We start from the raw sequence: 14834 nt of genomic DNA, 5'->3' as shown, positions 1-14834 counted from the left end.
ACTCCACCCATTACAGCGAAAAAATAAAAATAGCAAAATAATAAAAACTCGAGGAGTACAATTATTATTTCAGTAAGAATACATAGATATATATGTACAACATGGAAGCAGAAGGACTCATAAAACGAGACTCTTGTTCCAGGTTAAGTGATAATCAATGTGTTGGTTTGTCATCAATTCATTTCTTAATAGTTTGATTACGACCGAAAAATACTAGTTAAACAATGCACACAACAAAAATTACACCGAAACCAATATATCCGCCCAGTGTGAATGGTCTTACATTTAACAAAAATAAAGAAATGAGATACAGCACACTACGGCGGTCCAAGAGAACCCTCACTACAGACAATGTTTTCTTATTTGTCAGACTTTTTCCCCCATCCATGTACAGTAAGCTAAATTATCATTACGGGGTCGTTTCGGGGTAATATTATTTGAAATAAAAAAAATGCCTCACTTGGTAGCACTTACAATTAGAAGTTTATTTTTCAAGTTTTTTAAACTCTCATGACCTTTAAAGTAAAATGATTAATAATTAAGTATTCATAATAAGTATTACTTTCTTCTTACTATCTTGTCATATACACATACATATTCAGATAGACATACAAACATTCAACAATGGAGAGACCAGTTCAAGAGAATAGTTCAAGTGCGACAATAACAGAAACAGTACAACCAATACTTAGACTACGTGTTTCTAATAACAATATAGCCAGACAAAGATCAGAAGTATCTTGGGATGAAGAGGTTGTGGATAATGAAAATATGAATAGAAAGAAAACCAAAATATGTTGTATATTCCATCCCCAGAGAGAATTTGGTGAGAGTAGCAGTAGTAGTAGTGATAGTAGTAGTGATTCATCGAGTGATCCTTCGGATTATTCTGATTTTGAAGGTGGTGATTTCAATCCTCAATTCAATAATAATAATGATAATAAGGATCGCAATGCTGATGATGTTGATAGAAATAAGGATGAAAAAGAACTAACACCGGATTCACAGGAAAATGAGGAATGCTGTGATCATCATCATCACCATCATCATCATTCAAAGAAAATTAAGAAGAAGATAAAGAATAGATCAAAACCAAATGCATACGAGGTACAACCTCAATATAAAAATAGATCAGTGGTTCCCGAAGATCTCAAGCAGCCAGACCAGCAGCCCGACCAACAACCCGTGGAACAATCACAGTCGTCGCATCATCAGAAACTAGTACATCCACTACAGCAAGTTCAATACAATTCTAATTGTTGAGATTTTCTAGATGTATATATAATCTATAAATAAACTAAGTTGAAATATACAAAGTTTTAAAGTCTTTGTTTCTATATGGCTTGTCCTAATTTCACCGATTTAGCTAAATTGGACATATTAATAATTCTACGATTATGTTCATAAATATTCTCATCCTCTCGCTCTGTAGATTCGTCTTCAGGTTCATCTTGAGGTTGCTGTTGTTGCTGTTGTTCGTTTCCTACTTGTTGTTCCTCTTTGGTGTATGAAAAGTAAGTATTAAATTCATCATCCCAAATCCCCTTTAAAAATTCATCCTTATTCTCAAATGTCACCCCCTTAGCTTCATAATCATCCTTGGTTATTTTAGAAATCCAAGTTAAATCATCTTCATTAATATCAATCAGCTGTTTAACTCGATTAACATATCCCAATACCCCGGCATAACTTCGGACAAATTTCTCCTTATTAGTAGTTTCAAATTCATGAGAAGCAAATCTTAATCGAATTGAAGTATATTGAGATAAGATAGTTTCATTCTGGATCTTTAATTCGTAAGGCACATCCCCATTATGTTTATTATGGGTTGATTGTGAATCTTGTTCACCTTCATAAAGTTGTTTATAATCCAATATTCTTTGTTGAATCCTATTTAATTTCACGTTGGAAACAGGTAGATTAAACTTATCTACAAAACTCCCATGTAATTCATGGATTTCTTTAATTATGGCATCGATATCATTGGATGAAGGATGGAGATGAGGAGATTTCCATTGTTCTATAGTGTACTGTGTATCATTGGACTGATCTGGTCTCGGATATATGTTTATGTCATCTTCATCATCATCCAGATCATCGTCGCTTGAATCATCATGGGTACTCTGAGGTCGGTTTGTGGGGATGGTTTCTGAAGTCCGGGATTCTTTTAATGATAGACTGGATACAAATGAATTAAGACTATGATGGGCCAGGTCGATAAGTTTTGTAATCTTAGTATATAAATTATGATTAGGAGGATTCTCTTGTTGAGTTATGACAACTTCTGGTATGTTACTATTATCTTCTGATAAGGTTTTGAATGAATTATAAGTTCTTGATAATTGTGGATGCAGCAGTGAAGTAGGGGCACCAGCCCAACTATAATTTCTTGGGATTCTCTTTGTATCATAATCATCTTTTAAGATATTGATTGGTGATAGTGTATTATCTCTTTGTTGTGATTCTAGCGCATAATTGGAACTATAAGGTCTTTGAGGGACATTGAATGAATTCCATTGTTGTTTATTGAATTTTGGTTTTGGGTGATGTAATGATAAAGAGTGCGGCTTAGTTGGTACATGTGATTCAGAACTAGATTTATGTAGAACTAATGTAGATGACTTAACCATTGGAATATTCTTCTTGTAGTTGTTGTCATATGACATTGGATGATGCCTAGATCTAACAAACTTTGAATTGTCAGATTTGGTAGAATTAGGATAATACTCACTTGATCTTCTTGAATGATCTAATTGTTGTCTATAAGAAGAAGAAGAAGATGTATTAGAAGGAGATTTGAAATTCTTTTTTCGATTAGATAAATTAGATGATAAGGATCCTCTACTATTATTAGTAACAATGCTAGAAGCTCTACCTCTTGTTTCTTGTTCTAATTCAATAGTTTCTAAGATGGGTTCACAACCTTTGGAGTATGATCTTGGCGGTCTTGGCGTAGATGATGATTGTATACGATTATGTCTCCTAGATATTAATGTCTGTGATTCATACATTTTTTATCTCTCTTATCAATAGTAGCACAAAAAAACAATCCCATCCCCCTTCATAGATAGATAGATCGTTCGTTCAAAGCAATACAGGAATATAATAATATTAGTAGGTTTAATCTTTACACAGAAGAAGAAGAAGAAAGTATAGAGGTATATATATATATAGTATATCTCTTCATATAGGCAACTGAAAAATTATAGCCCGGGGTAAGAAGTCTCCCGCCCCTTTTTAACACACACATAAATTGTTCTACTAAATAATAAACTTGATAAATGAATTTTGATTTTGTGTCCAATCAATTCAATTTATAAATTTAATCGTCGATTGGAACTGAATCACACATACAATACCAAAAAAATATTCATTCATTGTATGGGAGAGAGAATTAATTAATTGTTCTAGAAACTGATAAGAAAATGTCTCAAATTAGTGGCTTATCCGATAGTAACCATTTATTATACATAACGACATGGACATTACAAGACAATCCAGTTTTACAACTTACTTATAATATATTTGTATATATTGTCACGTCTATTTACTTTATCATACAACTTACCTAATTATACACCCTTTTCTCTGGGCATAGGTGGAGATTCTCCTTCAGTATTCAGAGGAGGGGGGTTGAAATACAATACCCAAAAATAATATTCTGGTACAATAGATTAACAATAAACCCTTCTTTAATCAACATTAAAGTGTGCCAATCAAAATTCAAACTTCAATAACTTCAGTTTAAGATTATCTTCTGCAGACCTGATTAAAGTTTTCTGTCTAGCAGAAACTAATTCACTAAGATTTCTAATTTTTAATTTGTTCTTTAAAATAGTATCAACCTTATTAACATTCTTTTTATCCATAATTTGTTCAAATATTTCTGACAAATCTTCAACTGATTTATTTAAAAAATCTTGATTAGTTTCAAATATTTCTGAAAAATTAGTTGATGATAAATAAAATGCAAAACAATAAGTCCATTTCAAAGTTTTCCTTCCATTTTGTAAAGCTCTCATTGCATCTGGTAAAAATTGAATATCATTCCATGATAAATTCTTTTCACTTGTTTTTCTTCTATTTTCCATATATAATCTTGTAACTTGATCAATCTTTTGTAAAGTCCTCATATCCCCTTTCATTGAATTTTCATGAATTGAATACCGTTTATAAAAATGCAAATATCTCTCTAAGGTTAATCTACTTCTATTCTTTCTAATTTCTTCTTCAGTTGGTTCACCTTTAAATTTGTTACATGTATAATTATTCAGATGTTCTGACCAATCACCAGAACAAATCCAACAAAACTCATGATGACAACTCCTACATGTCATATGATTACATCCACCATTCTTTTCAATTGATGTATGACATTTAGGACATGCGTGAGTATTGGCATCTATCCAATGGGCAGTTTCAGAATCATCTTGACATTTCTTAATCCATTTCTTAACTAACCAACATGGGCAAGGTAAATGGTTTTCAAAATTACAATTAAAACAAAACTCATGATTATCAGCACAATTTACAATGGGAACTATGGAAAGATCAACTGATTGTTTAGCATCGTCAATATTTGGATCGATTTCACTTGCTAATTCTGCAAAATTCCCACAATCTGGTGCAGGACACCATCTCAACTTTCCTTCATATTCAATTAGTTGTCTAGCATGAGCTAGTAATAACAAATTCGTTTGTAAAGGTTTGTTGACAACAATATAATTTTCTCTTGATTCAATAATGGCAAGCATATGACTTATATCTTTATGAGGAATTGTATATTTACAATCTGGAGTAATACAAGTTATTAGTCGACCACCTCTATTACTTATTTCATTTTCAATATATGTATAATAACAATCAATGCAATATTTATGATCACAAGTTAATGAATAAACTGTAGTAGAAGGATATGTTTCACAGCATACAAAGCAATCAAAGTTTTTCACAGTTTCAAATGTATTATTACTTGGTTTTCCAATTGGTAATCCACAAGTTTCATAAAATCGATCATGATTATCAAAATATTCATTCAAAACTTCATCAGGTTGCCATTTTTTAGCTTGTAACATAATTAATAAATCATCTTCAGTACAATGAGGTAGTTGTCCCTTTTTCAACTTCCCTAATGCAGCGATAAACTTATCCCGAACATAATGTTCCACTGTCCAAGGATGATATAAAGTCCCATTAAACCCAACACGCGCGTCATAAAGGGTCTTACTCATGGGTGTTGTCGAGGGTTCGATATCTTCGCCACCATCTTCAAATATCTCATCTTCATCTCCGTCCGTTTCTAAAGAAAACGAAGAAGAACCATCATCATCATCATCATCATTAACATCATGTTCACTACTATAATAACCATTCATATCGTAACTGTCATTATCAGTAAGTAATACAAGATCATCATCGTCGGTGTCGTCATATTCAAACAGTATATTCTCTTCAATGTCTGTCATGATTTTGTTGCAAATGTATTGTTGTGTATGTAAAAGTACAAGAAAGGTGATGTAATTATATAGATAATATGCAGATTATATATGTAACCTATATTTATTAATATTGTATGAAATGAGTATTTAGGAAAGTAGAAGTTCCGTGTATCAAAGAAATATTTGATTTGGTTATTTATCCGCATTTTTATATTTGATTTTATGGGCGAACAATTTATAAGGAGTAAGTTTTAACAATAGAAGTTTATTTGATTTACGCGTTACCTCTCCAATATTTTGACAATTAAACTGTAAATAAATTGTCAATTAATGGGCGGGGGAACCCTAAAGAAAGCTTAATATTGGATCAACAGGATTGTGATTGATTTATAGATGATTGCAGAATCTTCTAAAACAGGTATGTGGGCGGAACTACAAATATAATAGAGGTAGAAAAATGTTTGTAGGCTGAACACTTGCTGCTATATCCATGTTTAGATGATTCACATCGAGTAAGTATCGAGACGTTTTATTGGGGTCTCTAGAGGTTCTTCTGAATGTCGGGTGTGTTCTATCGAAGTATAATGTGTAAATCTTATTCTTGCTGACGAAAGGTAAACATGTTTTGTTTTTGATTAATCAGTAAAGTGAGTCATTTGTGTTGTGTATCCGCAGGGTTTAAATCCAACTCCATAGGAATTCTGGACAACAATAATAATATGACTCGTTTGGAACGCATTGAGATATAGAGAAACATATTACTAGGCAACTTCCAGTTGTAACCAACTGTGTATTGTGATTTGGTCAAAGAATTATTTATTTCGGTTTTTTGCAACCAATTTTGGAATCACTCACATCTATCAATAATTTGTATAAACCATTCTATTTCTCTAGATAATATCGATGTGATATAAACCATTATCACTGAGTCGACTCCAACGTTTCACCGAGCATCGCCCAGTATCACCGAATGTTTGTTTTTGTTTATCTAAATTTATTAACGCCGAATCATATGATTAGCTCTCGGTTAATCCTTTTAGAGAGTTTGTTGGTATAATCTAGATAGTCTCGCCATAAGTATAAATACCTCTCTTTATGTTTTGGTTTTAATTTTGAATCAATAATTAAGATAGTCTAATATTATAATCTATATTCTATTTATATAATTCTATAAACTTTGTTAATATGTTAATTTCCTGTCTGATCATAGACTTGGCAAGTTCCTCGTGTGGGCCACTAACCTTCTTTGGATATGCTTCTATTCTTTGCTGACACCAATTAACAATTCTCTTATTATATGCTTGTATTTCTTCTTCTGAATGCTGTAATAACATTTCTTTTATTCTACTTTTCAACTTCCTTCCACTCTTGACTGACAAAAGTTTATGCTTGAAATGTACAAATTTCAATTCAATTAACTTTAAAATTGCATATATTTGTGGCGTACATTCTCCATCAAATTTTATACGAATACTTAAGGGCCAAGATTCAGGATAGTCGAATTCAGATTCTTTACAGCAGTCATCGTCTTCACACCCAGAATCACAATCATCGTCTTCGCACGCATTTCCATTGTGTTCATGTTGGTGAGCATGTCCATGCTCTGGTTGGTGCATTTCAGCAATAAGTTCGCTCATTGGTTCATAGCCAATCTCCTCTAACCATTCAAGTTTATCTTCAATTTCTTGTTTCTTTTGGGCGTTGACCTTTTCCTTTAAGCTTTTAATTTGTTTAAAGAATTGAACTGAAAGTAAACAAGTATCATTTGGATTCTCCTTAGCGATAAACCCATACTTTTGTAATAAATAAGGATTAGAAAGTTCATTCCCATATGAATTAAATAATTCACTACCATACTCTTTGGAAGCTGGACGGACCAATACAACATCACAACATTTTGAACTATCTGAAAGTTCTTTTGCTAAATCCTCATTTGGGCCATCTATTGGTTCTATTGGACCAGATTCTTCATCGTCACTCATTGAAACCGTTGATACTTCTTCTGGATCTTGATCGGTTTCTTCATCGGAAAGTAATTCTTCTTCTAAGGTTTGGATATATTCCATAGTAATTTCTTTTATAGGTTCTTCTTCTTCCTCTTCTAAGTCTCCAGATTCGTGATCAGACATTTCACCTTCCTCTTCTATATGGCCCTCATCATCTGATTCCTCGTTTTCACTATCCTCATCCATTTCATCATCATCTTCTTCTTCAAGAATTTGCTGTACTAAGTCTTCATCCATTTCTTCTTCACTATCAGAATCTTCATGTTCACATGCTTGTTCCCCACATATGTCACATACTGATCCATCGCAGATAAAATGAATGTTTTCCCTTCCTTTAATCTGACCATCAATATATTCGGGTTCGATATGATTGAATAAGTCAGCAGCTGGAACCATTGCCAACCCATGGTAGTTATCAACCAGAAATGCACGAGAAATAACTGATTGAATATACTTCCCGAAAGACAACAACTTATCGTGATGCTTTTCCTGGATTGTGTTTGGTGTTGGATTTTCAATATTCAAAACTGACGGTATTGAAATAATATCTTGATTTAATTTAGCAAAATTTATAACCTCAATATAAAAATTGATTAATTCTTTTGGATTCAACATATTTAAAAGATCGACTTCAGTATTCTTTAAACTTGCTTTATCTTGTTCATCCCAAAGACATATTGGTATTTCTGAAGCATCAAAATCAATCGATTGTAAATAGGCAAACCAAGGTGATTTTTCACCTTGTGCATATTCATAAATTACTGATATCACCAAGGCATACATTCCTTCGGAGATTATTATATCAGGATTAGAAGGTTCATATTCATGTAATAAGTTATATATGAATGAGTTTTTGGGAGATAATAAGTTTACTTTTGGAATACGAAGGAATAATGGATCATTCTCATCCTCTTCTTGATCGTCATTGTCTGGATGGAAAACACCTAAACCACCAAATTTTGATTGCTTTATTATTAGATCATTTCTCCAGTATGCGTTTTCATTCAACCACTGAACAAGGGAGTCTACTTTACTAGATGCAGTGGATGACATTTCTTATAATAACCTATTAGCCTGAAAGATAAAGGGTCTCTCATCTTTTGATTGATATGTCTGAAACAATATGCAGTCTCCATCGCATCTTCTCGTAGAGTGAAGCCCTCAAAAATATATTCCGCCGGGTAATCATGGTAATGAAAATTTTTTTCTCTTCGTCGATTCCATGCAGTACTTTTTCACAAGTATAAATAGAGGCCATTCCCCTGATCTCCCTTTTTCTGAACACCAATCATCAGTAGTGGTTATACTATATCTAATATAATATAACACTATTTTAATTTTATAAAGGCTTTTAATGGACTTAATTGTGATTAGCATAGATGTGTTGCAGTTAAGTTTGTTACAAATTCACCCAATAGCTAAGTATATGATTGACCTTACTAACAATTTGGCCACAATCAATACTTCGTTTCGGTCTTTTAGATTATCATTAGGTTTTACGGCATTTACATGTGTTTTTGAAATAAGTTCTGATGAGTTACGGTATGAAGGATTAAGTTCCTTTGTATGATGATCATTCAGATGAAAGCATGGTGCTACATTATATTATCTTCTCTTTGTATTATTTTTTTATGAGCTGTACGTTTCAAGAAACTTTTAAAAGAGACCATTAGAATCGGTCTGCTTGTATTTGAGCCCAGAAACAGTGATCGTTGAGGTCGCTTTCTACCATGGAATCATCTTGTTCCAACTCTCTTCCTTCATTACAAAATTGAAAGGTCGTGTGCCTTGGTTGAAAATCTTTTTTTACTCAAACAAAGAAAAAAAAAAGAAAGAAAATTTGTAGAGGCACCTCTGGAGTGCCACCAGAAGGAATCCATCATCTTCAATCACCTTACATCTCCCATTAAAGGATCTTCCATCACCTCTTCACGGGTATTCTAACATACATCTATACATATATCTGCATACAATATAATTCACATCTTATATCATGGCTCATAGATTATTAGTTAATGTTATCTTCACTGGTGCGTCTGTTTTTGGTCGTGCATTTACAGAAGCTTACAAACAAGCAGCTAAAGCAAGTGCTGCTGGTGCTGCCAATAGACCAGCTAAAGCCGCTTCAACTGGGGGGATTAGTGTGGATGAATCCCTTAAGATTTTGGATTTAGAAAAGACTGAATTATCTTTGGATAAAATAGATGAAAAATATAATTATTTATTTGATGTGAATTCTAAAGAAAAGGGGAACTCATTTTATTTACAAAGTAAAGTATATTATGCGATGGATACTTTAAAGAAAGAACTAGAGTATTTGGAGAAACTTAAAGCCGAGAAGGAAGCAGGAGGTGCGGCGTCTAGTTAGGATAATAGGGTGAAGAGATAGATAGACAGTATTTATTTGCTTTTGGAATAGAAAATTAAAAAGATGAGATGACAATACTAAAGTATTATTGAACTGGCGTAAGCAGAAGAGGGTGTTTTCTTATTTTTTGAACATGGTTTCAGCACATGCATCCCGTCGTTTATGAAAGTCATCCCGCTTTTTTATTCATCCAATCGTTTGTATATAGAAATATTAATGAAAGTTAAGAAATAACAGAAAAGTAAATCGAACCATTTATTGTAAAGTTGATATTGGCTTTTTACGACTTTATACGAATCTTGATTATCTCTCTTTTAATTACTTACTGTCAAATTATTTATTTTTGAAGTCAAAGGAAGTAGGTGTACCATAACTGCTCGTAAAACCCATAAACGATCGTTTAGTCTTGATTTATTATATTTACATTCGTTCCTATACTGTCTCACCAAAAAAAAAATACACAAGAAAAAAAAAACATTAAACTCAAAGGGCTTGTTGTAAAAAAAAAATTCATTTCTTCATTTCTTTCTTTTTGCCTTTTATATTTAAAGAGTGAACAATTATCGTTAATCAATCAATCAGTGGATATACATAACAACCAGCACAAGAATTATCATCAGCATAATCATCAGCATTTTTTTAGAAATAGATTTTCCCACTTGAGTTGTTTGTTTTTTTCATATTTCATAGACAAAACCAATGACTAATAAAGAAGAAGAGGAAAAGCAACTTCTACAAGATGCATCTACATTGTTGATGTTTGCCAACGTAGCTGCAAAACAGCAAACACAACATCCACCCATACCACAACAACAACAGCATATGGTATCTCCGCCAACTCAGCAACAGCCAGCTCCACCACCTCGCAGGCCATCGTTGCCTTCTACTTCACCCCACTTTATTTCAGCAACTCACCACCTTGATGTTTCACTAAACAAAGGAACGCCCACAACCACCAACCAATTTCAACAGCCTCAGTATCCATATATCGTCCCATATGGGGCTCCAATTAGTGCACTTCCGACTCAAGCAGCGACTCAGCCTACTGTTCAAATTCCAGAACATATCAAAATTCATCCTCAGCCAATGCCAACTCAACATACTCATAGACCTACACCTGCGTCACTACCATCTAATCAAGTATCCCAAACAAATATCAACCAACAGATACGACAAAGTTCAATAAGTAGTTTAATGAATCCTACTCAGTCTCAAAGCTTACCTCAGGAAATTAAACCACAACCCAAACCCTTTGTATCAAAACAACTAACTCCACCAGGAAACTTATCGACTCCAATCAAATCTGAATCCCCTGCATCAAACTTACCTAAACAAGGGAATTTTACACCTACTCATGAAAGGTCACGATCAACTCCTGACGTTCACTCGAACAAGCACAGAAATATTCGCGCATCGCCGAATCCATCGCAGTTTATTAGAGGAATAGATTTAGAGACCGGGGAAAGAGATAGTAATAATGCACGTATTGCTGCAGCGGCGTTAACAGCAGCTGCTGATATACCCCTTCCTTTGAAGCATGTTGAGCACAAACAACAAGCACCACCACCACAACAACAACAGCAGCAAACAACAGCACAGCCTCTTTTGGTGACCGAAAAGACCACTGTTGTTAAATTTGATCTTGGCAAGCCCAAAAAGGAAAAGGATGAAGATCAATTAACTGAGCCTGAGAATGATGATAGAACAGACGACGAGAAAACCGAAGATGAAGCAGTAAAGAAACCGAAAGAAACGAAACCTCCACGCCGTCGTACGCCACCTTTACCAAAACAGAGGCAGCAACAACAGCAACCGAAATTCATTGCTCCACCATTATCTTCATATCAAGTAGATCCTGATTCTGGTTTAATTGGATGTATTTGTGGAATTGACGATGATGACGGATTTACGATTCAGTGTGATGTATGTTATAGATGGCAACATTGTTTATGTATGGGATTCCAATCTAATGAAGAAGTTCCAGAAGATGAATATAAATGTTATTACTGTGATGCTTCCAAATGGGGCAAATTTGATCCTGATGAATGTCGTCGTGATACAATGTCAAGATTGGAGGGTGAACGTCCTGTTGGTGGACCCGATGCTGTTGCTCAGCAGAAGGCTATAATCGCGGCGCGTGAAATGCAGAAGGCGCAGCAAGATCAACAACAACAAATAGAACAACAAGCACCGGTGATTCCACCAAATAAGAGAAAGCAACTGAATTCTGACAAGGCCGATATTAAAAAGAGAAAAGTGGAGGAGAAGAAAGAATCCGGATCAAATTCTCCTGCGGCAGAACTTATTCCTCAAGAACTTCAACATCACTATAAGGATGAAGCAATTCCTAATAAGGACAACGAACTATTGGAAGATGGAGTGACAGCAGAAGCATATCAATCTGTCTACTATAAATTAACGCTGAATGACTATAAACGACAAGCTGTTAGACAATTTGTGAGTAATGCTGGTGAAGAATTTTATCAATCATTTCAAAAGCTACCTAAACCCGATCAACAAAAGCGTCTGTTTAAGGATGTTGAAATCATGACATTGAATCAGTTTAAATCCACAAAAATGAGTAAAATTCATTTACCTAATCATCAAAAGTATTTGCAAGAACAACATAAGTTACTGAGGAGGAAGAATCATAATAAAACTATTATTCAAGTTAGACCATATTCTGAAAACCAAAAACAAAAGTTTAATGGAATTTCAAGATTATCTTTATTCATAAGTAGTCTCAACAGTGATTCGTTAACAATTCCTGAAAATACCCCTGTGATTGAATATTTGGGGGAGATTGATATGTTTAGTAGTTATTGTTGTGATAGAGTCAATCAATATCCTTTGTGGGGTACAACGAAACCCAAAGTGTTAAAGACATCAATACCGAATGGCGATGACAAAGTTGACGTAGTTCTTGATTCTCGATTTGTTGGTAATGAAAGTAGATTCATTCGCAAGGCATGTCCTATTGCGGCAAATTGTCGTATTCAACCAATATATATTCCAGAAAAGAACATGTTTCGATTCATTGTTGTGACCTCAAAACCAATTACGTTGAAGGCTGAATCTCATGATGAAGAATTGAGATTACCTTGGGAATGGGACCCATTGCATCCAATCTTGAAACTTTATGAGAATAAATCAACTGAAAAGTTTGAGAATTTAACCAATTTGGAAAAATCAGCATTGATAACATATGTCGATAACATTCTTCATTTTGCGGAATGTGGTTGTTCAACAAGTTCATATTCAACCTGTGCTATCTTTAAGATCAAAAAGGCAACATCATATTTATTAAGGTCAACAAGAAAGGCTAGTTCAATAAGTAATGTCAACTTGACTAAATCCAAAGAAGATTTGATAATGCCTAGACCTAATAAGGAATATATTTCATGGGATGAACGAATGATTAAACGTGATGAGGAACTACAAGAAAAATTATTGGGTTCAACTGAGATCATGACGGAAGTATTGGAGAATGGAAAGGATGAGGAAGATATTCATAATGACAAACCAGCAATTTTGTTTAAGATGCCTTTCAAGAAACAATTGATAAGTCGTGTGTATGTTGAATCTTTCCCACAGCAACAAGTTGATACTCGTGAAATTGAAGTTCGCAAAGAAGAATTAACTGAAATTTCTAATGAGGTCCCAATTCCTGTGGTTCCGGAATTGGTCATTAGTATAGATAGAACAATTGATGAAAAGTTGAAACCTAAAGTCAAAGAAGTGGAAGCTAAAGTTGAACAAGTGTTAATCAAGTCTGATTTGAAATTGGATAAAGAAAATGAATTTAGTGGAGATGGAAACATTCCCAAAATTATTGAAGCTGTGGTTTCTCCAACTGTTGCCAGTATTGTGGAAAAGAAAGATGATGATGCAAGTGCAAAGGCAGCGACTGCGGCTACTTCTCCCAAGGTCGTCAAAAAATTGTCATTTGCAGATTATAAGAAGAAAATGATGTAGGATTGGTAAATGAACGGTGGTTTCATAGGGTCATATACTTTAAGTAGATACATGTATATTATAGAAGTTAATTTATTTGGATTCTTGTGTAATTTCAAGTTAGTAAATAATTGGCTGGATTTTTTTTTTAGTAGTCTTTGAACTGTGTAGTATAGACTGTAGTACACAGTGTGTTTCTGCAACGTCAATGTTGTTAATTTTACTAAGTTGTCTGAGATGATTGCATTCCGACAACCGGTCAATTGACAATAGTGCGCGCCTTAATAAAAGTCGAAGCATTTAATCCCGCACTCAATAGATCCATGGACCAAGACTTTTTTAGAACGTTCGGGATGAAAACAATAGATTCTAGATGCCAATGCTAGGGACAAGAATTCTTGCCTTTTATTTGATGTATTATTGGGGGGCTAAAGCTAGGGAAGATTTCTTGGACACAACTACAAGGCCGTAAAACCCTTGAACTAGTTCAGATCGATTAAGCTGGTGCACTAGTAGTTACATACTACTATAGGGTTGTTTTAAATGAATTTATGTAACTGTACGGAGTGATTCTGTTTTTCTTTTCAACAAAGAGAACTCTCAATTCCCATTGTTGAATTGACTTCTCTTGAATTGACTTCTTCAAAGCATCGTTGGCTCTTCTCTCTCTCTCAGGTCGGTTATTTGCACTTTTCCAAAAATCTCTAAACAAATTTGAGTGAATGCGAAATTAGTTTCCCTAAACCCGCAATTATATGTTTTACCATTCTGTCCTGTAATTGGCTAATTTTTCGATTCTCCAATAAAATTAAAGTTTTGTTTCAGCCCTATCTCGTTTACGTAACTGCATAGAAAATAAATAAACTACTGGTTATGCATCCGTCTTTCTTCTGATTGGATATTTCAGTTGTAATTTTACACTTTTGCAGTTTAGCTCACGGCAAATTACAATTGGATTTTTTTATCTTTTTCATCATTCTTTGATTCCGTGAGCTAATTTACAAGTATTTTGAGTTAGCCATCAGGGATTATGAACACATAGATACATTCTTATATTTCATTAGCATA

The 14834-nt window shown here is 33.9% G+C and overlaps 6 protein-coding genes across 6 annotated transcripts; 3 read left to right on the top strand and 3 right to left on the bottom strand. All coding sequences in view use genetic code 12, as the record gives it.

The window, feature by feature from the left end:
* Positions 1-624: 624 nt before the first annotated feature.
* On the top strand, positions 625-1263 carry J8A68_004294 (type 1 protein phosphatase-activating protein; the record flags this gene model as incomplete). The annotated part of the gene is made up of 1 exon (XM_049408237.1): positions 625-1263. The coding sequence occupies one exon, from the start codon at positions 625-627 to the stop codon at positions 1261-1263; it is 639 nt and encodes a 212-aa protein (XP_049262399.1).
* A 71-nt stretch (positions 1264-1334) lies between these two features.
* Positions 1335-3011, bottom strand: J8A68_004293 (uncharacterized protein; the record flags this gene model as incomplete). Its single annotated transcript, XM_049408236.1, has 1 exon — positions 1335-3011. The coding sequence occupies one exon, from the start codon at positions 3009-3011 to the stop codon at positions 1335-1337; it is 1677 nt and encodes a 558-aa protein (XP_049262398.1).
* Positions 3012-3716: 705 nt separating this feature from the next.
* Positions 3717-5465, bottom strand: J8A68_004292 (E3 ubiquitin-protein ligase; the record flags this gene model as incomplete). The annotated part of the gene is made up of 1 exon (XM_049408235.1): positions 3717-5465. The coding sequence occupies one exon, from the start codon at positions 5463-5465 to the stop codon at positions 3717-3719; it is 1749 nt and encodes a 582-aa protein (XP_049262397.1).
* A 1127-nt stretch (positions 5466-6592) lies between these two features.
* Positions 6593-8497, bottom strand: J8A68_004291 (protein-lysine N-methyltransferase; the record flags this gene model as incomplete). Its single annotated transcript, XM_049408234.1, has 1 exon — positions 6593-8497. The coding sequence occupies one exon, from the start codon at positions 8495-8497 to the stop codon at positions 6593-6595; it is 1905 nt and encodes a 634-aa protein (XP_049262396.1).
* Positions 8498-9437: 940 nt separating this feature from the next.
* PAM16 (import motor complex subunit) lies at positions 9438-9812 on the top strand (the record flags this gene model as incomplete). The annotated part of the gene is made up of 1 exon (XM_049408233.1): positions 9438-9812. The coding sequence occupies one exon, from the start codon at positions 9438-9440 to the stop codon at positions 9810-9812; it is 375 nt and encodes a 124-aa protein (XP_049262395.1).
* Positions 9813-10511: 699 nt separating this feature from the next.
* Positions 10512-13787, top strand: SET3 (histone-binding protein; the record flags this gene model as incomplete). The annotated part of the gene is made up of 1 exon (XM_049408232.1): positions 10512-13787. One exon carries the CDS (start codon positions 10512-10514, stop codon positions 13785-13787), a length of 3276 nt encoding a protein of 1091 aa, XP_049262394.1.
* Between the last annotated feature and the right edge of the window lie 1047 nt (positions 13788-14834).

The sequence above is a fragment of the Hemisphaericaspora subhashii genome (assembly GCF_019202705.1).
Source record: "Hemisphaericaspora subhashii strain CBS 10753 chromosome Unknown scaffold23, whole genome shotgun sequence".
Lineage (NCBI taxonomy): Eukaryota > Fungi > Ascomycota > Pichiomycetes > Serinales > Debaryomycetaceae > Hemisphaericaspora > Hemisphaericaspora subhashii.
The sequence above is the reverse complement of the archived record's forward strand: the minus strand, read 5'-3'. Positions and strand labels throughout refer to the sequence as shown.